Source organism: Tiliqua scincoides, chromosome 8 (genome assembly GCF_035046505.1).
Source record: "Tiliqua scincoides isolate rTilSci1 chromosome 8, rTilSci1.hap2, whole genome shotgun sequence".
Classification (NCBI taxonomy): Eukaryota; Metazoa; Chordata; class Lepidosauria; order Squamata; family Scincidae; genus Tiliqua; species Tiliqua scincoides.
The window spans coordinates 6213448-6236703 of record NC_089828.1 but is presented as its reverse complement, the minus strand read 5'-3'; the positions used below and the strand labels follow the sequence as shown (position 1 = coordinate 6236703).

At 45.2% G+C, this 23256-nt stretch overlaps 1 protein-coding gene across 1 annotated transcript in view; it reads left to right on the top strand.

Moving 5' to 3' along the window:
• Window positions 1–805: 805 nt before the first annotated feature.
• MCTP2 (multiple C2 and transmembrane domain containing 2) overlaps window positions 806–23256 on the top strand; it is an 89356-nt gene continuing 66905 nt past the window's right edge. The window contains 10 exon segments of the mRNA XM_066634895.1: window positions 806–841; window positions 843–903; window positions 906–1150; window positions 1153–1284; window positions 4192–4254; window positions 6004–6112; window positions 13289–13431; window positions 14878–14954; window positions 16935–17046; window positions 18012–18047. Of these exon segments, the coding sequence (XP_066490992.1) occupies window positions 806–841; window positions 843–903; window positions 906–1150; window positions 1153–1284; window positions 4192–4254; window positions 6004–6112; window positions 13289–13431; window positions 14878–14954; window positions 16935–17046; window positions 18012–18047 (1014 nt within the window).

Sequence of the window (23256 nt, the reverse complement as noted above, 5' to 3'; positions counted from 1 at the left end):
AGATTTATCTGATGACCTCTGAATGCAGTGACCCATGGCTGCATCTGGTGACTCCAGACTCCATAACCTCCGCCCTGGAATGGAGGTGAGATTATGCACAGAATTTCTGTAAGACACATGCTACTTTGGCATACAAGGCAGTCTCCTGCCGTTATCCTATAGGTCCATCTGGTTCAGTTTCACCCATACTGGCTGGCAGCATCTCTTCGGGTTCCAGAGAGGGTGTGTGTCCCAGCCCTACCTGGAGATGCTATCACAGATTGAACCTGGAACCTTCTGCATGCGGAGGGACTCTGCCACTGAGCAATGCCCCCTTCAGTTTTAGAACTGAACATCCTCCGCCAGTATGCCCATAGACAGACAGTTCATTCCCCCCCCCCCAACTAAACAGCACAATTTCTAGTAGTTGTTGAGCGGAATCATTTATGACGCTTGAGAATTCCCATCATGTCGTGCCCTAGAAGTAATCAAAATAGCACACCCCCGACTATTTTTTAGGCCTACGACTTGTGTAGAATTATGTGCTCTCTTCCTTTTTATTTCCTTCCTAGAAGCATAACATTTGCCTGTGTGTTTACACTTAAGAAAACAGACAGAGGCTGGAAAGAATTAGTAATGCAACCTGTTTTGACTGAGATGCCTGCTCAAGGTATCTGTGGCAGGCGTTTGGACATAGAATGAAATCTTGGCTTCTCTGTAATGCTGTGTCTGACTCAGAGTCTCCTTTTCTTCTTTGTCATTGCCCTTAGGAGTTGGTAAAAAGGGCTCCAGGGAAACCCGCAAGCTGTTGGAGCCCAGCTGGACGATGGATTTGGAGAAGTCCTCTGTTTGGGGATCGTTCAAAACAAAAAACGAAGCCTTTGTTGCAAAGCAGCATCAGGAGGACTAAGAAAAGCTTTACCAAACTGTGGAGAAGAGATCCAGACATCCCTTAGACCGTCGCCTGAGTTCTTCAGTGCCTGACATGCTGAATGACGTAGAGTTACTTGTGGAAGGAGAAACCAAGTACTCGCGCTCCAACGCCCTGTCCACTTTTTTCCCAAGTGACTTTTCTGCCACAGAGATGTTCCTGGAAAATGGCGGCAGCTCCTCGGTGAAAGTTTCTGAGGAGCAATGGGAATGGAGTCAGCGGGAGACTGTGCACATGGAAATAGGGGTGAGGAAACCAAGGACCTGGTTACCTCTAGCCCCAGGGGAGAAGCAAAGCGGAAGTCCAGTGATGTTCTCTTTGATCTGCTACAAAGAAATAGCTTCAGCAGTGACCTTGCGGAAGACTCACTTGAGGTAATGCTTGTTGGGTCAACCAGGTTAAATCAGTAGGACTGATTTCTTTCTACAGGTGCTCTGCAAGGGACAAACCTTTGGTGGAAAACCTCTTGGTGCCACATTAGCCTCATATGTGTGATTTAGTAGTAGCAGCTTTATATCACTGAAGATTTATTTTTGTTGTGTTTTCCCCCAAAACCTACGTGTGTTGCATGCTCATCTGGGTGCTACTGACTAGTGGGATCTTCCCATCCAGGGGTTTTGGCTGCTGTGCACAGTGAGTTGTTGTGCAGCTGTACCTTGATTGGGGCCTCTATTCCCCTATATGGTGTGGTCTATCCATGCTGCAGAATGGATTGTACCACTTCCTATATTTTAAGATGCTGCCTTTGGTTAAAGAGATCCCTGCTGGTAGAAAGCAAGTACAGCAAGCTCTGTGCCTGAAAGAGGATTCCAAATGGTTTCTTTCCACACTGAGTGACTGCTAGTTGCTTTTAGGGAAGTCTGGTTAAGTAAGGATCAGTTTGATAACCAGGCCCCACACAGCTCTGCCTATGTGGGAGAGGAAACCAGCTTCTTAGGTTTTCAACATTGTGGCCTTCAAGACCATCATTTGAGATGCTGTCTGGGCACCTGGGCTTCTGCATTCCAGTCTGATTCTTGCAGAGGCCTTGTGGGTGGGGATGATCTTGTGAATGCTGCAGTATGGGGCAAACTTGACCTCCTAAGAGCTGTTTATCCGTTATGCAGTATCCACATATAGAATGTCTACCTGGGTAAATATTTCCACCTGATTGACTACCTAAGTTCATGTTCTACAGATCAGTGGCCATGTACATTGATTGCACATGCACTGAATGAAAAAAAGTATGATGAACTGTCCTTGGGTGCAACAGTTAGAAGTGGGTTACCTCAGAATGCCAGATACAAGGGATGGCACTGGGATGCGGATCTCTTGTTATCTGGTGTGCTCCTTGGGGCATTTGGTGGGCTGCTGTGAGATACAGGAAGCTGGACTAGGTGGGCCTATGGCCTGATCCAGTGGGGCTGTTCTTATGTTCTTAAACTACAATTCCCAGGAGGCCTTGCAGGTCTCTTGTTATCTGATGTGCCCCCTGGGGCATTTGGTGGGCCGCTGTGAGATACAGGAAGCTGGACTAGATGGGCCTATGGCCTGATCCAGAGGGGCTGTTCTTATGTTCTTAACTACAATTCCCAGGAGGCCTTGCAGGTCTCTTGTTATCTGGTGTGCTCCCTGGGCATTTGGTGGGCCGCTGTGAGATACAGGAAGCTGGACTAGATGGGCCTATGGCCTGACCCAGCGGGGCTGTTCTTGTTTTCTTATGTTATGGTTAACATGTGAATAACCCTCTAGAAATCCTTCAAAAATCAGTTTGGGGTGTGAAATGGTGAGTCAGGACCCCACAAACTTCACAAGAACACTTTGGGACTAAGTCAGAGTCCAATCCTATGCCTGTCTACTCAGAAGTAAGTCCCATTATAGTCAGTGGGGCTTACACCTAGAAAAGTGTGTATAGGATTGTAGCCTCAGTTCACTATGAGCTCAGGTTTTGTTTTTTAAATTAGTTTTGTAACTCTTCTCCAGAAACCCAAGCCCTCTTAAATAAACAAAACGTCTGGCAGGGAATGTGGAAGTAAACTGATCAAGACTAAGTTATGCACTTTGATAAAGGATGAGGAACAGGTTGGTTCATATTCTGGAGCAGAATTGATTCACATTGCAAATTAAGTTTTGAATTAAAAAAAAAAATCTCTGTGACATTTGTTGTTTATGGAGGCTGTTGGCCAACATTGTGCTGGCCCACATAGGTTGATTGACCACAGATTAAAACAGAATCCGGCGTTCTCCAGCCTGATTCTGCGAGTCTTGATTGCTATTCCAGTGATGATGTACTATTTCTTAATGATACTGTTAAGGGAAAAAAATTGCATTTATTCAACTCCCATCTTCAGTTTGGCTTTGAATAAATGTGAAGCAACCTGCTGATTGGGCAGGCTTATTTTAGGAAGTTCTTTTGAATTGAAGTGAGGCTTACCACTGAGTAAGCATTGCAAAAATTTGCTCAGCAAGTAACTTTGCGATATCTGCGACAAAGTTAGGAAAGAGACATTAGGAGCAGTTATAATGTGAGTTGCCAAAATGGGCAGATGAGCAAGTCAAGCTGGATTCTTGGGTTCCATGTTTCTGAATTTCTCCTTTTGGTTTTCCATCTACTGACACAAGAAGAGGGCATCTTATGTTTTGGTCTGAAATCAACAACCCCCAGAACTCTAAGTTCCCCCACTATTTAAAACCTATTAGATAGGTAGAAATAACTATCCCAAACTCTCCATTTTCTTCTGGAGTCAGTTTTGGTGCCCTTATTCATTACAGGAAATATGGGAGTGTCGCTTTCCCTGGCTTCATCACACTGCACTGCTTCAGTGTTCAGAGTCCTAACAAGCTGTACAGGTAATTCCGATGTAGTTGTTACCTGGCTAGGATAGGAGGTGATTGTTGGGTAGGAGGGACTCATGTGGTGGGTTCTGTCCTTGAAATGCTGGATTGTCAACCATTAAATCAGTGCAGTGAAATGAAGCCATGCTGCATAAAGGGAATCTTGGTCATATCCATGTCAAATGACGTTATTATTCTCCTCCTAAAAAGGGCAAGGGGAAGATGGTGTATATGGACTGTTACACAGAGCCTCTGAGTTGCGCATTGTATGCATGATAAATGGGAGGAGCATGTGCCCTTCTCTTTAACCATGCAAATAGGTGTGTCAACCTGGGAAGGGTCTCAACCAGGCCAAAGAGAAACTTTGCACGTGTATGAAAACTTGTGCTCTTCTTCAGTGCATTGATACACTGAAGACATATACACAACTTCTAGTGCATAAAAGCCTCTTTTTTTTTTTTAAACAGCTTTCATGTGCAGGTTCCAACCTTGAATCCTCGTCTTCTTCTCAGCTGTTTGAAGACCAATCCGTAAGTGATTGACTTGATAATGTTTTGGGTCTCCAAGAATAGACACCAAATGTGGGCTTATGTTGCAAAGAGGAGGTTTCATTTGGGAGCTTGCATTTGTGGGAAACTCTTTCATTCTGGGACGTGTGAATCAAACTTGTAGGAAAGCACAGAATGCAGAGTTGTGGGGGGCTCAGTTTATAGACTCTTCCCAACCTACACCTCAGCAGTAGGATCCCCGCATTGCTCTAGTAATATCTGGAAGAAGAAATCACACTGCACTGGTATGTACTCTAGGGATAAACCCCATCTGCACCATCGACTCTTGGAAGACACCAATGTTACCCCATGTTAGTTATGTCCCATGTGATCAATGTTACCCCATGTTAGTTATGTCCCATGTTATCTGTTTCAGAGATGGGGTTGCTAGAGCTTCATTAATTTCTCTAGGGCTTCTGCAGGAGAAATCCTGGCGAGTGTTGGTTATTGAGACCAACAAGACTACGCATGCCATGGAATGGGGTATCAGAATGGGCTGTACCACTTCTGGTTGCAGGTGGGAGAAACCTCTGCCCTTGCAAGAAACTCCCTGCAATTAGAAAACCAGGAAGTATGAGAAAAAGTGACCAACCTTTGTGTGCTGGTGGATGTTTGTCACCGTACGTGCCTTTAACGTGGGAGCATTTTAGGCGATGCAGTCTTCTCCTCACAGTCAGGCGTTCCACTCCACCACTTTGTTCTCTAGCATGTGTAGACCAGGAAATGCACCTGATTTGGACACACCGGAAGCTGGAACATTGAGAGGCCTGTTCTGTGTGTGGCAGCAAAATGAGGCGACAGGGTCTTGAGGTGGTGAAATGGACCTGATCACTGCAAGCTACAGGTGGCCTGATCCTGCCAGGGTCGTCTTATGATACTGCTGGAAAGAACTAGTCAATGGGGGGGGCTGAGGATGAGGATTCTTAGTGCAGTGGTCAAGCTGTTTGTGCCACAACCTCAATAAAGAAATAAGTACAGTATGAGACTGAAGACCTCACCCGGGACCCTATCTACCCACTCCCTGCCCTCAACACCACCCACTCCCCACCCCCACAATGCCCTCCCAGTACTGTTCACTGTAACCAAATATTCTTAATAGATAGAACAGAAAAACTTTACCCTGAAGCCTGGCACTAGTGAAAGCTATTTTAGCACAATTTAGGACAAGGACACAATCTCGTGGTACTTCTGGAGTACACCAGATGCGTCCCCCTTGACCTGGTGGTGTTCTAGTCCAGTGGTCTTCAACCTATTTTGTTCATGTAAGTTGCTGCGACTCCACAACCGAGTCCCCCATTTGGGTCCTGACCCAAAGTTGAAAGACACTGCTCCCTCTAGTGAGTTCATGGCTGAGAAGAGATTCAGACTGAGGAAGTCCTGGTTCGCAGTTCAGTCACACCGCTGCTACACCGCTTCTGTCGAAACATTATTTTTTGTTCATGACTAAGCGCTGAAACCAGAAATAACCCTGTCTGGGGGGGATGGATGGTGGCAAACCAGTCTTGGGGAGCGTTTGTAGGGGTCCTCAGTGGACATGGCTACCCTGCCCATTCTTTCATCTTAGCAAGTGCAGATTTTTTTTTGGGGGGGGGAGGGGGGAGAGACACATTTGTAGAGGTTTTCCCCGGCCCCATGAATCCCAGTTCCTAGAACTAGGAGAGAAAGTGCTTGTGCATTTCAGGGGAAGTGAAACTCATTGTATGATTTTCTTCTTAAAACCCTTTTGTGCAGATGCTTGAGGAAGGAAGCGATGGTTTGAGTAAATTGCCTGGCTCATTTGCATATCTATTAACAATACACCTCAAAGAAGGAAGAAATCTAGTAGTCAGGGATCGCTGTGGTGAGTCTGCCTTTTTTATTCTCTCTCTTTGACTCTCTTCATATAGATCAGGCTGGCACTTGAGTGGATCTCAAGATGAAAGTATGTTGATCTCTGCAAACTGTGTTGAGAACCCTTTGGAGGGACCAAAATGGGCTCCCCCACTTTTTTTTTTCACTTGCAACTGTGAAAATGGGATATATTTTGGAAACCTTTAGAGGATATGAAATGGGGCAAAATGTTGGACTTGCAGGCACTAACAACAGCATTCCCCTGGGAACAACTGACTGGGGTGCCCTTTATTCACAAGAATGCTTTATGGGAGTGATATTACATCATCATATGTCTTATTCCCAAGGGGCATGCTGGGAAAGAGATGGTGGACCCTGCAAGGACTGTCATTTCAGCTCAATCCTAGATTCCAGTAAAAAGCATCAGTTGGATTTCATTTCCTTCATTTTTACCCCCCCCCCCCATTCCAGGCAAAAGTTCCCTTTGGAAAACTTCAGCCTCAGGCTCAATAATGATGGCACCACGTATATAAAATAATTGCACAGATTTATTTGTACACCTTATCCTGCTTCTAGCCATGGGGCTAGTCTCTTCTCCTTCTTAGTCCTCACAGTCCTAAGGACTAGGAACATTTATTTTTTAAAGCCAAGGGCTCTTAAAGTTGTGCAGTCTATGCCTAGTACTGAGATTTGCACTCGTGTGGTGCTTGTTTGAAGCTGTGAAATGTGTATGTTGCACAATAAGCAGAGATAGTGACAAGACAGGGTTGATTAGTGCAGTTGGGGGTTCTGGTGCATATAATCAACCTGTGAAGATAATCTGTGCACAAGTGACAAGAGTTGATCCAAGGAGAGCTTGATTCACCCAGCCTGAGTTATGAGCTGGGCAGAAAGAGCAGAGTCTTGAGCACCTTGGTGACCCACCTGTTTATTTCAGCAGAACCTTGCATGGTGTATTGTATAGCTAACTTTGTTCAGTTGCATGAAGTGAACTCTTCTGCTTGGGCAGAAAGGAGCTGTTATGGGCTTTCTTGTTTAGTGCAGGTCAACAATTTGCATTATGATTTCCTTTCTGCTAGTGGTTTATAGATGTTCAAAACGGTGTTATTTATCTTGTAAGTATGCCCACTGTGTTCAGTAAGACTTGGGCTGTAAACCTATCCTATTCACTGGAAACAAACACCTCTACTTATAGAATGCTGCTATGGCTAGAATGCTGCTATGGCTAGAATACCACAGATCAGGGACTCTAGCACCAAACATAAGAACAGCTAGCAGAAGTGCTCAAAGTGCTCAAAGACATGTCACTGGTGGCTGATGTATATCTAGTTTGATAGGTGAGGAGCATGGAGGCTGAAAGGGGATGAGCATAAACTTCAGTCATGGCAGAGAACTTTACTACTGGATGTCAGAACCCCTAGCCAATCTTCAGCCCATTCCATACTTCAGAAGTAGTTCCATAGAAGTACCAGTCTCTGTTCCTCTTATGCCTTGTGTAAAGGGGAGAATAGAACTGAGAGAGAAAAGGTGAGGTAGAAGGTGAAACAAGATCATACAGGGACTTATGGGGAGAGGCTTAAACTACATGCAGAAAGAGCAAGCAATTCAATGGCAAGAGAGAAGAAGAGACATCTAAATGGTCACAGCCTGGTGGAGGAAGTCCTTTACTCCTTTTCTCATTGATGATCAGTGACAGCAGGGCAGAAGGAACCTTGTAGGTAGAATCTTTCTTCTCTTAAGTTGCTTCTCTGTTTGGTAAATGTTACTTTCTGATTACTGTCTACCTGTGGTTTGGTGAGAAACTTATACCTGCCAGAACTAGCCTTGCTAATTAGTTTTACCGAGGAGCGTATAGGTGAGTTACTATGGTAGAAACCAATTAGGTAAGCTGTTACCTTTTGATTGGGGCCAGTTTATTTTGGTGAACCTGCGTACAGAGTATTTCATTTCTGGCGTTCTATAGCAAGATCTAGAGCTGGTCTTAGACACTTTGACAGAATGCCGTATCTTCTAAATTGGAAACTGCTGAATGTAATTTTTTTTTGGAATACTTTAAAAACAGTTTTAAAAAACCTGCTTTCGATTTATTGGTATCCTGACTTGTGTTTTAGTGGAACGTGATTGGAAAAAGGCTGAGCCAAGAATTAATATGCTGTTTTAGTGGTTCCCCCATGTGGCTGGTTTAAACATTGCAGGATGCTGGAAGCAATGAGACTGTCAGCAGGGATCCATGGACTCAGAGATCCATGTTTTGTGGGTCTCCAGATGTTTTGCTAACAAAACCGCTTTTGCTTTCTAGCTGGAAAAATGGCAAAGCCCCCTTAATCAGAGCGAACGGGAAGCTGTCACAAAATGAGCCCGCTGCAAACAGTGGTGTAGCCAGAGGGGGTGCAAAGCACTAAGTTTTGCAGGCCCCTTCCTCCTCTTCGGAGCCATTCCGGGCAATGTGAGCAAAACAGAGGCTTAGCTAGAGGGGCTTGCAAAGAACTGGTGAGCAAGGTGTGCAGTTAGAGACTTCCAGGCCAGACAAAAGTGAAATTGGGTTGACACGTGACCTACAGCACACCAATTGATAGAGAAAAGTGGAAAATGAGCCTTAATTTGGAGGTATGATGATGACCTCATAGTATTCCAGCCACAAGAGTGGTCTCTCCATTTGGATCTCTTCACTCCTTTTATTTAAATGACACTGGGGTCTTGCTCATAAACTACCAATATCAAAAGAGTTGTTACTTCCCCCATAACAGTCTGGAGTTATTTTCTCTTCCACCTCTGAGGCTTTCAAAACTCTAGTGAATAAGACAAGATGAAGGGGAGGGTTCAAATAGGCTTTCCCCAGAGTTTTGAAGACCATTCAGCTTTATATATAAATAATAATAATAATAATAATAATAAATTCACCTGATGGAATGGAGAGGGCTGGCTTCCCACCCCGTGATCTGATCTCCCCTTTCATTGTACAAGAATGACATTTCAGTGCTTTCCAGGGGCACAATTTTCCCTAGATATGCCACTGATTCTATCATAATTAGCTGGGATCTGAAAAATTGGGTGAGGTGGATTTAGTGTCTGATTTGCTTTAAAAAAAAAAATCACTTTTTCCTCCTCCACTGTTTCTACAATTCTGGATGTGGAATCTGGATATTAGCCCTGTGAATTCCAATCATTAGCTATCTGTTGTGCATGGCTCACAAATGTGCTTATAATGGGAAGAAGAAGAAAAATTCCCACAAACCTGGAAGTGATGATAAATGATAAACTCTGGAAAATGTTCTGAGGCTGGAGGAAATGGAAATGGCTCTGGTGTTGTTAACATTGCAACTGCTAGAGGGCAGCAACAACCACTCAAAATCACATTGGACAGTTTTCACAGGGAACAAAACCCCATCTGATTACTGTGGGCTCTGCAATTTTATCTGGCCTCTATTTCAGGAGCGCCTGTGCACCAATGGCAGCGTGCAAAGGCCCGAGGAGGTCCGTGCTGTCAAAGGAGCTCTTTGACAAGCTGTCCAAAATAACGCATAGATGATCAATGGGGAACCTGTCACTGCCCTGTGAGCAGCTGCCCCGACCTGACTCTTGAAATTCAGATAAATCTCAGTTTATTTAAGTGTGCTTGCATAATGCACGTGGTTGGATTCCACATGCAACAAATCCACACCTCTCCCAGCTGAATGCAGGGTAGAACTAGATGTGATTAGAACTTCCATCATCAAAAAGCAGCTGAGATACCTTGCCTTCCCCACACCCCCTCTGCTGAATTAGATCAGGAACATGACACAGAGGAAGGGGGAGTCTATCCTTTTGCTTTGAACACAGTGTTTTTCAGCTGTGTGTGCTTTGAACACTGTGTGTGTGTGTGTGTGTGTGTGTGTGTGTGTGTGTGTGTGTGTGTGAGAGAGAGAGAGAGAGAGAGAGAGAGAGAGAGAGAGAACCACGTACCTTGAGCTCCTTAAAAGAAAGGTAGATTTAAAAATGTGATAAATCCAAGAAATAGAATCTTGGAATTAGAATTGCCTCTGATTTAAAATACGCTAAGGACCCACATGTTGAGCAAGCAGGAGCAACAAGCCTGGGGTTTAGGTTTCATGTCATTTGCTTGTGTGAAGCTAATGTGCTTAGCTGCTGTTTTGAATGTACCAAGTACGGGCTTCGGGGAATCGGTGAAACAAAGCAAGGAAGCGCTCGGCTGTTGCACATTTTGGGAAGGAAGGAATTTGAGGATTGCAAAAATGCCATAACAAAAGTTGGGCGTTGCTTTCTTTTTTCCTCCTCAAATCCTATAACTGAACCAAGGATTTCCATTGAAATTGCAAAACTGTCGCGTTTCTGTTCTCTCATGTCCGTATGAGCCAAAGACAGGCTGGCAGGAGGGAAGCACTCCTTTAAAAAAGGAAAAGTATGTTGCTTGGCTAGTAGATAGGGTTTGTTTTAAGGAAACACCTCACAGCCAGGTGTATGAAGGTGCCAATATTAAGGTGAAGGACCATCTGCTAGCTGATACCCAAAGCCCAACATTTGTATGGTCTTGGTCTTGCATTTTCCAGCAGCCCACTCTGCTTCCTGCTCTCGTCCGCGTCTCCGCCTTGCCTAGTTGAGATGTTACTTTCTTGACAATAAAATGGTTTTGTGTTTTTTTTTGCTTGGATGGTGTGGGTGGGAGAGCTCCCTCTCCCTTGCGGTGCCGTTCCTTCCTTTCCTCCCCCTGCCTCTCAATTACTTCCCCCCTCACAATTAACGTGCTACTAACTTGACACTTCTTTTCCCCCCCGTTTTGGCTTTGTCAACCACCATCCCCTTTTTCTATTAATTCCAGACATTAATATTTTCTTTCACGCAAGTGCCGCCGTTCACCCGTGAAACAGTTTGAACATTATGTAGCTGTCAAGATACCCAGGGATTACCCAGCGTGCTTTGCCTCGGCTGGTGACACCGCCGCGGCCGGTTCTGAGATGTTTATTTTGAGAGTAAGCTGACAAGCCTGAAGTCCTGATCCCAGGGAGGCAATCTCATTTAATTAAAAGCCTCTTTCATTATCGTTCGCCGTCTCTCGCCCACCCCTCCCCAAACCCCACACAGATACACGCACTATGTGCTTTTTTATCTATCGGCGCTGGAATGGTTGTTAATGCCTGTTCCGCATGAACAGGATTGTTTTACAGTAACAGAGGAGGTGTGTGTGTTCCGACAACCATGAAACTTCAGCCTTGATGTGAGAAGTGTAGCATATCCCCAAAGATACCTTCCCTTTGGAGGAGGAGGGCTGTTTGGGGATTAATACTGCAGACCCCACCAAGATGCATTGTCTGTGTTCCTTTTCAAAGGTGCACTCTGTTCAATGGCCTGTCTTCCATTTAAGAAGCAGGCGAGTTCTTCATTTGGACCACCTGCCTCCACTGCCCTATTCATCTTTTCATTGCGCCTGTTACTTCTCTTGTCTTGTCTTGATACTGCTTCTTTCATGTAGTTAATAGTGGAGGGATTTATAAAAAAAATGCCGGCAGCCTCAGCTTATCAGGAAGATAAAGGCAGTTCCTCTGGTGTCTTCTGTCTTCCTTCGCCCTGTTTAGAATGGGGAGGATTGGAATATTCACGGGAACCTAACAAAAGGACTACAGCAAATCGCCCCCATTCATCTCCCTCTCTGATGATCAAACATCCTCTGAAGGTTATTGGAAAAGCTCCATGCTCCGTATATATCTGGGTGGTGCTGGCCCGATATGGAATCTGTCGTGGTTCTTGTCTGTACATGCAATAAATGGAGATCATGCTCTGAATGGATAGATCCTTGAAAGCTCACATCTCATTCTTAGGCTGTAGCAGGGAAAGAAGAACAGTGTGGGCAAAGCTTTTCCCACTGTGAATGCAGACATCTGTGCCATCTCCTTACCTTGCATCTCCTTTAGCACTTATTTTTCTGATAGTTCCACCAGATGCATCGTCCAAGGAGCTTAAGATGCTGTGTTCGGTCCCACTCCCATCTCTGTTCCATCTTCTTTACAGCCTTGTCAGTTAGAGGATAGCCCAGTGGGTCCCAAACTTTTTTCACTGGTGGCTCCTTTACCTACTGGGCTGTTGGCCACAGCTTCCCATTAGGGCTACAATCGTATACATTGTACTGTGCAGTGAGTTTTTTTGCGAGCATTCCTGGCACCCCTGGCTAGTTTCTGCTGCTCCCCTGGGGAGTCACGGCTCACACTTTGGAAACCACTGGGTTAGGCTGACAGCGACTGGCCCAAGTTCATCCAGTGAACTTCATGACTGGCAATTTTTTTTTTTTTAAACCATTCAATCTCTCCAATCCACCACACTGAAATATGGTATCCAAAGAGCCATGCAATGGAAGTCTTTCTTGAAGCCTTACTGGTACTGGGGGATTTTTCCTGGGCTTCTCCACTAATGTCAGGCAGATTGCATAGTTACATACTGTGTTGGTGACAACTCCCAGTTAATGGAAACATTGCTGGGAGTATCTCAGACTTTCCAGTTGGAAAGGGAATGAAGTGGGTTCATTTCCCCTTTCTGTCCAATCAGTTTATTTCTTTTTCTAAGACTGGTTTTTTCCCCAAGCTGCTGATAGCCAAGAGAGATTTTTCCCTTTTCTTGGTCAGACTAGAATAACACTTTGGTGAAAGTGTTTGCTTCCTGCTCCTTTTATTTATACCCTTCTTTATTCCGTGGGCGCAGAGCAATGCATGCTGGTTTCTTCTAAATGTTAATCGTTATTTATAAGAGTAACATTCACCCATTTCCTATGTTTTGATGTGTGAGTTATGAACCCACATTGTCAATCCACCTCCTGGTTCTCGTGGAGAGATCCAACAAGCACATTATCTGAGGGCAGCTAGTCGTATTGCACTCTGCCCCAAGTGATCAAATGACCCAAAGGCACCCAGTGCAGAGACAAGGCAGAAGGACCTAACCAGGAGAGACTGACTGGGAGGAGGCCAGGCCGTAGCAGTGACTCAGGCAGTCTCCTCTGTAGGTGGATATTACAGCTGACATCACCAAAGGCATTCTTTGGTGGAGCAACCCACTGATGCATGCCCTCAACTCGTACTGACTGAGTAGGCCCCAATTTCCATGATGGCGAATGTGGGTTTTTCATTCTTGGTGGGCTACTGGCTGTGTGTTAGCTAGTGGCTGCTGCATATGGGATCTCATAAAACCATTCTGTTCTTTATAGGCACGAGTGATCCCTATGTGAAGTTTAAGCTAAATGGGAAAACAGTCTACAAAAGCAAAGTCATCTATAAGAACCTTAACCCGGTTTGGGACGAGACAATTGTGCTTCCTCTTCGAGCCCATGACCAGAAGCTCAGTGTGAAGGTAAACTGTCGGAGTTACCCCTGGATTCTGTCCATGGTTAAATTTCCTGGTTGGGTCAAAACATATGAGGAAACTCTGAGCAAAGCAAAATACGTGTAAATATCGATGAGATGAGTGAAATATCTCCAGAGGGGTTCCACAAATGTTGACAAGTGTTTGAGTTGCCCAGAGCAACCTCCCAAGCTTAGGATCTCTCCTTTTTTGTGATGTCTACAGCCAGATGGCTTATGTTAAAAGCTATATGATCCGCTTTGAGCGTTTATGGGAAGACAAGATTTAAGTATTTTAAATTTTTAAAAAAATCTCAGTGGCAAACACCATTGCATTGGATGTCTTCTCTTGCCTCCCTCCTAGGGACTAGCATCCTGCTTTGTAGGCCTGATCAGCTTCTGAGCTATAGGCCAGCTAGCCCACAAGTAGAATCATCCACTTGTCAGGCTCCCATAAATGAATTCAGCCACAAAATCCAAATAAGTCTGTGGCGCACCAGTGCGGGATCTAGCAAGTCTTTGCCAGTCCAGAGGCTCATTAGACACTGGGGGCTCCCCGCAGGCCAGATTGGGGGTCCCTGAGGGCCGCAAATTGCCCCTGGGCTGGGGTTTGGACACCCCGGCCTGGAGTGATGACTCATTCAGGGAGACAACAGTGCACCACACAGCAAATGGGAAGGAACTTCATTTTTGTGCTACTACAAAAGCCTCTGACCAGAGATTCTTTAATGGGATCAAGGAAGTGATGTGTACACCTGAGTGAGGGTGTCATTTCCACCTTCCGTGCTCTGAAATGATTGTCTGTCTCAATCCGTAGTTAACAAGCCTTCAGGTTACTTGGTAGCAAAGCTGTCTGTAGCTTAAAAACACCTATTTCTGAACAGGCAGGATCTCAAAAAATAGTTTAACCATCGGTATGTTAGGAACCATCTGTCTGAGGGTGGTAAAGGCAGAATGTATCCCTGTGGAGACGAAGGAAAAAAAAATACACATCACGTTAAATTCAACAGCTTGTCAGGTTCTCTTTTTATTCAAAAAGAGAAAAAAGTGTGTGTTCTATTAAATTAAAAAAATCTTGTTCATAATTTTTCTCTCTCTTCAGATTGGCAAAGCTACCAGCCTTAAAACCTTGATTTTAGCAAAATCGTAAGGCTTTTGGCTGATACAAGCCGATAATGAAGTAGCAAGGAATGTTTTGGGAGAAAGTGCTGTGATAACTTTAAAAGGAACTTTAAAAAAGCATCGCGTTACAGAAGCCATTGCCTGTCAGATTAACTGTCCGTCCTGTCTTTTCATTTCTCTTCTTCTCATTCAAAAGCCAGTAATTGGTTCAATTTTGTGCACAAAATATAGAATTCAGAGAACAAATTGCTTTTTTTATCCGACCCGCACCAATTTTCAGATGCTGAGATCAGTGTTTCTTATGTTCCCTCCCTCTCTTCCCTGTATGCGTCAGGTGTACGATCGAGATCTAACCTCGTCGGACTTCATGGGCTCAGCATTGTTAATGCTGAGTGAACTGGAACTCAACAGGTAGGTCGAAAGCTGATTAACACTGCATTGAAGCCCTGGGCCTGCTCACCTGGAAGTAGGGCTAAACCAGACAACATACTTATTGCATGCTTAGCGCCTGTGTGAGTGAATCTTTTGTGGAAGCCGTCAGGGTCCCAATTGGGATTCTGCTGTGGGGAGGGGCATTAACCCTTTGTGTCTTCATGCCACTAGTCTGGATCTCTCTCTTGGCTGCGATTTGCCCTCGATGCTTCCATTGGTGCCGACGGGTGTTTTCTTTGTCTTCAAATAGCGACCACAAGAGAGATTTGGGGGTTGGGGAAGAATACACCCTGAAGCCCCAATAAGCTCAATGGGGCTTCTTCCCAAATAAATGTGCAACCTAAGAAACATTCACATTGTGTACTAGACCAGAAATGTACAAAATTACAGAATTTTAATTGATCATGTTGAAACTTAAATCGTTCTTTGCTTTTGTAAATGCTCAGGTTTTTTTAGGATTAAAATGTATATGCTGCCTGTCTTTATAGGACAAGAGGCCTTGAGGTGGCTTGCAAGGTTAAAGCAAACAACAAACAAGTGTAAAATCAAATTGGCGACATGTAGCCAGCAAACAAGAGTCCCTGAGTTGTACATGATGATAAACGTCTTCCAGGGATGACGTTTTTCCCTGTTGAAACAGGGATGCTTTCACATTCCCATGAACGATTGCTAGGGAAGGGGGCTGTATGGTTGCCCTCTGGGTGGGGTCATCCACAAGACAGGTGCCACTGCAGAGAAGGTTCTCCCATGCACTCCCACCAAATGGACCCCTGTAAGTAATGGTACGTTCAGAAGAGCCTCCCCAGATGGCTTTGGGTATGGCTGGATTTCTGCAGGGAGTGCTGGTCTTTCAAGTAACCAGTTCAGAATCTGGAAATAGGAACCGGTACCTGGGACTGTGCCTGGAGCCACAACCACAAGCTGCTACCGCCCCCCCCTCCACTAGCCGGGTTGCCACCCCCTACCCCTCTTCTGGAGGCCTGGGGAGGCTGCATCAGCCTCTCCGACCCTCTGAAGGCCTTGTAAAACCTTTGGAAGGCTGAAAAATATAACTTCCCATTTCACAGAGGAAACCAGAAGTGACATTTTTAAACCCTTTAGAAAGCCTTCTGAGGGCCAGGTTGGAGAGTCGGGGAGGCAGCATGCTGCTTCTCCAGCCCTCAGAATGTCTCTGGGGAAAAGGGGATGGCCCTCAGATTGGCACGCCAGCTGACTGAATACTGGGGAGGGGGTGGCGCGGGGGTGGATGGTGATGTGCCACAGCCTCCTCAAAGGGCATTTGTCCTCCTTCGCCCCCCCAGGCACACCACGGTCATGACCACATATCCCTGCGCCAGTTAGCAGTCTGACTGCCACGTTCTGAACCGACTGATGTTTCTCAGTGGTCATTAAGAGTAGCCTCATGTGGCGTGTACTGCATTAATCCAGTCTTGATATTACCAGTGTGGACAGATCTGCCTGATCCAGGAATAGATACAACTGGCACACAAGTTGGAGTTGGACAGAGGGACTTCAGGCCATGCCTGACACCTTGCCATTCTGGTGTAAAGTCTGATCCAGGAGCAGCACCCTTGAGCTGTAGACCCAGTGCTTTATATGTAGTACAATTTCATTCAGAACCGGACTCCTCCATCACCGGATCAGCAGATCTGTACAGCATGTCTATCTTGCCCAATTTAATGCCTATTTGTTTACCCTCATTCAATGCATTATGACCTTTAGAGCTTCCGTCTTCCTGGATAAAGATTGAAAAAAAGAGACTGAGCTTGGTGTACTCCACGTGCTGGTGACACCCAACTCCAAACCCTTGGTGGCATCTCCCAGCCATTTTAAGTAGATGTTAAAAAGCATAGGGACAAGAATGAACCCTGTGATACCTTGATAGGCCAGCGGTCGAGGGTCTGTTGTAAACCAGTTGGTTAGCCTTAAAGAAGCAAACGACTTTTTTTCTGTCTGCAGGACTTGTGAAAAAATCCTCAAACTAGAAGATCCAAACAGCTTAGAGGATGATATGGGTGTGATCATGTTGGACGTGAGGCTTGCAGTGAAGCAGGAAGATGTTAAGAGAAATGTGAGTGGTTTGATAAATGGTAATTTTCCTAGCGGGTCAGGTGGGGAGAGGGCTTGTGACCCCAGAATGACGAGGAAGGAAGGAAGGCAGGGCATGTGACTTCCATCTGGTGGGGATCACCCCTCAGGGAAAGGTAATTTTCCCCCTGACTGTGTGCCAAGTCCACCATTCCACCACTTGCTTCTATGGGAGGAAGTAAAAGTGTGGGACATCATTGAGTCTTGGGGGAGAGCCAGGTATATTTTTTTGGGGGGGGGGAACAGGGTCTGCCACTCCCAACAAGTCTTACTAAACCTATTCACAAGTTACATTCAATGCAAATGCAGTCTGCATATAGTACAGCATGATTGATCTGAATGTGTGTGCAATAGCAGATGTGTTGTGTTCTGTGTACATGCAGCAGTACACAGTGATGTGCAGTCTGCATTTTCCAGGGGTCCAGTTAACGTGTTGATATTTTATGAGTGTGGAGTAAGAAGCCTGTGCTTCTCATGAGCTGTTCTCTGAGCCTCCTTTAGTTGTTAAAGCAGGTGGTGTCATGGCATACATTTGGGTGGGGGAGAGGCAGTGAGAGTGTCCCAGCAAGCCCTGCCCACCCCAGAGCACCCACCCTGCTGTTCATGGTTCAGCGTTTTGTCTGTGGCCACACGTGTTTTACTCTAGGGACAGACTGGGAACCTGGGATCCCTAATTGTAGGGAAGATATACATCTCATGTACAACTTAGTCTCTTCAAATAAACCCTGTGCTGTGGAAAGCACGAGTATGGGGCTCTTAGGATGTAAGTGTGGGGCTTGCCAATGCACTTGTGCTACCTCCCCGCCCCCACATTCAGCTATACACTTCCTATAAGAGGGCTATTGGTTCCCCCCTTATATGAAATGCTAACTACCCCAACCCTTGGTGTCTCTTTTTGTTCCTTCCTTTGGATGTTCCATGCTGCACCAATGGGAATGTTATAACCAGCGGTGGACAAACCGAAGAAAGCTCTCTGCGCCAAAGGTAACTTGCATCCTTGTGCCTACGTCCATTTTTTTCCTGTCTACCAAAGCCGAAACGTGTTGTGCGGAAATGGCATTGCGTTGTATTGCGTTGCAGGAAACCAGTCCGCAAGATCAGTGGCAACCCTAGGATTTGCATCACCTGGTGCAGGAGGCCATTTAGTGGAAGGGGCGATGCCCTGAGTGGTGGGCATGGTGATGTACCTTTGCCCTGCCCCTGCTGGTTTTTTGGCTATAACTTTTGATAGAGTAGAGATATTTCAATGTGGTCTGTTCCATTGGACTCTGCATGAAAATACACATTGAATGATATGTAATATGATGGTATTATTCAAAAACACAAAAATTTTAAAAATTTTGGCCAGTAGTTGTGTCACCTCCCCCATGACCCCTTAGCAACATTACTGCACAATATGTTTCAGGGCACTTAAAAACAGAATCCCTTCTGAACTGGAGCAGAGTCCCCTCCAGTCCAGTTCTGGTTGGCAACCTTCAGTCTCGAAAGACTATGGTATAAGCCTACAGCACCCAGGCGGTCTCCCATCCAAGTACTAACCAGGCTTGATGCTGCTTAGCTTCCAAGATCAGGCATGTGCAGGGTAACAGTGATTACAGAGAAAGACATTCAAACCCAGAGAAGTACTGTCCTGGGTCTTGTAGAGATTTAGCAGGCTTTTCTCAGTGGCCTGTTGGTTTTCAGGAGAAAAGTGGAAGTGGTTTGGTTGATTTTAAATGCAGAATGCTTTTAATTTCTTACACCCTGATTTTGTGCTGCTGTTGCCTATGTTTGCAGTAGTTTTACTGTAAGCTTTACTTTTTGTAGGTATTTGATTCTAATCTTTATTTAACTTTTTTTGTAAGCTGATTTGGAATTTTTTTGCTTTTTAAGATGGCAGAAGAATATGGCGTTTGGGCCTCTTCAGCCTAGAAAAGAGATGCCTGAGGGGGGACATGATTGAGACATACAAAATTTTGCATGGGAAGGATAAAGTGGATAGAGAGATGCTCTTTACACTCTCACATAACACCAGAACCAGGGGACATCCACTAAAATTGAGTGTTGGGAGAGTTAGAACAGACAGAAGAAAATATTTCTTTACTCAGCGTGTGGTCGGTCTGTGGAACTCCTTGCCACAGGATGATGGTGAGGCCTTTAAAAGGGGATTGGACAAGTTTCTGGAGGAAAAATCCATTACGGGGTAGAAGCCATGATGTGTATGCGCAACCTCCTGATTTTAGAAATGGGTTATGTCAGAATGCCAGATGCAAGGGAGGGCACCAGAATGAGATCTCTTGTTATCAGGTGTGCTCCCTGGGGCATTTGGTGGGCCGCTGTGAGATACAGGAAGCTGGACTAGATGGGCCTATGGACTGATCCAGCGGGGCTGTTCTTATGTATGTTAGGTAAACAGATAACCCAATGAAGCAGATTAGACTGAGAGAGTGTGAGGATCGCAAGGTATGCTTCATGTCTGAATGAAGAGTTTTGAACCTGAATCTCCTCTGGTCCTGGGTGGACAACTGTAGAAAAAATAGCTGTTTGTATAATGCCTTTAATGCCTTTAAACGTGTTCATTATCTCACCAACTTACAACAACCCTGTAGGGTAGGTGGGGTTGTTATAACCCCCATACATTACACACAATATTGATTGTAAATTCAGTCAACCAACCAATTCACCCTTGGTTGTATTGAAAAGAAAATATTGCATAGTTCCCACATATAGCACTATGTGTCATTCATCCTTGTTTACAGCTGCTATTTATACACAGATAAAGGAATGTGTTGCTCATATATTAAAATAGTTGTTAAAATGTGCCACATTAATACTCTTGCACTCATGGCTTTTGTGGTTGCGGGAGAGACTTGAAGTCTGAACAGCTGCTTGGGCACAGCAGAGAAATGATTTGCGTTCCTGGGCGTTTAAATCCTGAATTAAGCAAACCAGTCTGGAGATAACGCAGACTTGTGTACTTGGAGAGATAGGGCCAGAAATCGTTAAAATAGAAGCTGATGACAGGAAAGCCCTTGACAGTTTGGTTTGAAGTGAAACTCTAGGAAATTGTAAAAGTTCCAATCTTGATCCAACTGGGTTTGCTGTTTCCTGTTAAGAATGTCGTTCTTCTCTCTCTCTCTCTCTCTCTCTCTCTCTCTCTCTCTCTCTCTCTCTCTCTCTCTGTGTTCTCACTGATCTCAGAGGTTCTTTTGAAAAGATGTTGAGTTTCCAAACTTGGACCTTCCCAGTTCAGATTAGTCTAAAGCCCTTTTTTCTGGCTGATTTTCTTTTAAATTTTGTTTCAATGTTTTAGTTGAAATAATCAAGATGAAACTTCTAACTGGGATTGAGAGGCCACTTATTTTCCAAGGTCCTGTTAAAAAGTCTTTAGATCCCCTTTTAAGTGAAATTAGGAGATGCCAAAAGGAGATAATGGAGGGGATTTTTCATGAAGCAGAGATTATTCTGAACACAGGGAAGGAGCAGAGAAATGGAGCACAGGAATTTTTGCCTTTTTCGCTTGCCGTCACTAGAGGGTAGGAGAGCTTCAGCTCTTCCCAGAGCAGCCCAAGTTCAGGCTCCAGAGCGATCTCTGCAGAAATGCTTCTGTGACCATCGGAGAGGCTGTAAAGAATTTCCCAGAAAGGCTACTTGGGCAACACCTGACAAAGCAGTATTTCCTGGTTTATTGATTCTGCTGCTGCACTAAAACACCAGCATGGCACATCAATAACTATCTTTAGTTAGGAAATGCTGGGCTGCAGAGACACAGCCCTGGCTTTTTATTTTATTTTATTTTATTTTCTATTTTTGTGGTGGAACATAAAGGCTGCAAAGAGAAATTGTGAGCTCGGGGAATGCGGGTGCCTTGGAGAGGGGAGGTGTGAGAGGTTATGGAAGAGCAGTCAGGAGGAGCGTGATGGGGCAGAAGATATGTGGAAGGACTGGACTGAGATACCGAGAGGAAATAAATAATAAAAAAGCTCTCTAATGGATCTGCAGACTTGGTGCTGCTGCTGTATTACCCCTGGTAGGGACCTGGAGGAGGAAAAACTCAGTATTATGCTGCCTGCCCATTTGTGCAAGTTGGTTCCAAGTTTAATCCTTCAGTCTATTAGTTCAGTTATTTTTTGCCTCCTTCAGAGAAGCATTCTACGTTATGTCACCTGAGTCACAACCTGGCTCTTCTTGTAATTGGTTCCCCCTCCCGAGCTTTCTTGGAGAACTTGGCAGCCAGTGTTGCATAGTGGTTAGAGCTGTGTCGTAGCTGGGGAGGCAAAGCACTAAGTTTTGCAGGTGACTGGACGCGCCGTGCAAGCAGCCCCCCTCCCTCCCCTTCGGAGCCATTTCGGGTGGTGGGAGTAAAATGGAGGCGAAAGGAAGGGTGAAGAGGAGGAGAGCAAGAATGGAATTACATGACTCCTTTCCAAGGTCTGCTTTGCTTAGGAGGCTCAACTTGTAAGGGGCCTCTTGTTGTTGACCCCATCAAAACACTTCATCTTGAGTTTGCTTGGCACAGGTGAGGAACGTTTGCACCTTGTGCTACTGAGTAAAGTTCTGCATGGTCCATGAGTCCAGAGTTGGTGAACAAATCAGCTTTGATGAGATGGATCTGCAGTGCCCTTTTAATGTATATTAAATTGCAGGCACCCAGGCACATTTAAGTGCCTCTGTGATGCCCAAACGATTGGCAGAATTGGTCGCTGAGTGGACTCGGGGAGTTGTTTTAATGCAAGGCGAAATCCTCCTGCCACCTTCTCCTCCGCCTGTGTGTGTGAGCCTCCATCCCTCTGCCCTGCCTCTCCTCCCTTGACCGCCTTATTTTATTTGGCTGTCTCCAGCAATGCCCTTTGGGCAGCGGCTGCCGCGCTGCTCTGTTCTGCTCTTTGAACGTTTCATAGAGCCGGAGAGCTCAGTTGCCGTGGGGGTCGCGCTCCTTTGCAGGGCAGTTCAGTTGCCTCCTCTCACTCTCTCCCACAGGGGAAAGTACTTCTGCTGAATGGTTTCCCTCCCTAATGAGAAGAGCTGGGCAGAGAGAACTTCTTCTTTTCCCCTTCAATTTGCATTGCTGCTTTGACCTGTGCGCAGGTCTCTTTTGTTCCCTTGTCGCATCCTTTTAAGGGCAGGTGGCTTCATTTTTGCTCAAGCCACAACTCCTGCTCCTGTTCATTCAGTGGGTTTCTTTCTTTGACAGATTTTACACTTGTGTATTTTTTTTAAATAAAAACAATATTTTTATTTAAAGGAATAATCCCCCAATTTGCAGCCATGAGCCAGGTTGGCCAATACAGCTCCCCAATCTCTCTCATCTCCATATGTGTGTAGGAGAACAAGCACTTGCCTTGTCTGGCTCACCTCCAGCTTCCCCAGACATCCGTGTGGGCCCATAATATTAAAATACAACCAACGTACATAAAATTCGAACACAACCACCGTACATAAAATCCATAGGCCCAGATTGCACAGGCGATTACCACGTTTCATTTTATTTCATCTTATTTTATTCATTTGTTTATACATTTGTATTCCGCCCCTTTAATCAAAATTACCAGCACAGTTCAGAGAAAAGAAGTAAGAAGCAAAATAATAATAAAAAAGGATAATGACCAGAGTCCATAAACAGCAGGATAAAAATAACAACGTCCAGTCTTGTTGTCAGTTTCATATTCGGTGATTGACGCACAGATCCTATCCAACTTTCCAGTGCTGATGCAGCCGCAATGTAGTCCTGAGGTAAGGGCGCAAATGTTCCCTTCCATTGAGGAGGCCTCTATGACTCCCCCCCCCCAACATCACAGGATGCAGCTCACACCTCATTGGCAAGGCTGGGGCACTGGGGCAGGAAAGTTAGATAGGATTTGGCCCTAAGAGAACTGAAGAAATAGAAGGTCTTTACCTAGCATCAGAATAGGATTCAGGTAGGCTCTGGGTGATTGCAGAGAGGGGGTACCACCACCAAGAAGGCCATTCTCTCAGTCTCTATAGACCAAATCTCAGATGATTGGGACAGTTCGAGGATGGTCCGCAGTTCAAATTCAGGCTGGGTGTGCAGTTCGTATCTGTTTACGTGGACTCCGTGGGTTCTTTGTAGTAAATGTCTTTTAGTCCATATGTCTGTTCCTGGAAGTTTGGATTGGTCAATGACACAGCGAAAAAACTTTTCCAAAGATGGACTTCCACCTTTTTCTGCTGTTCATTTCCATGGTCACCTGAA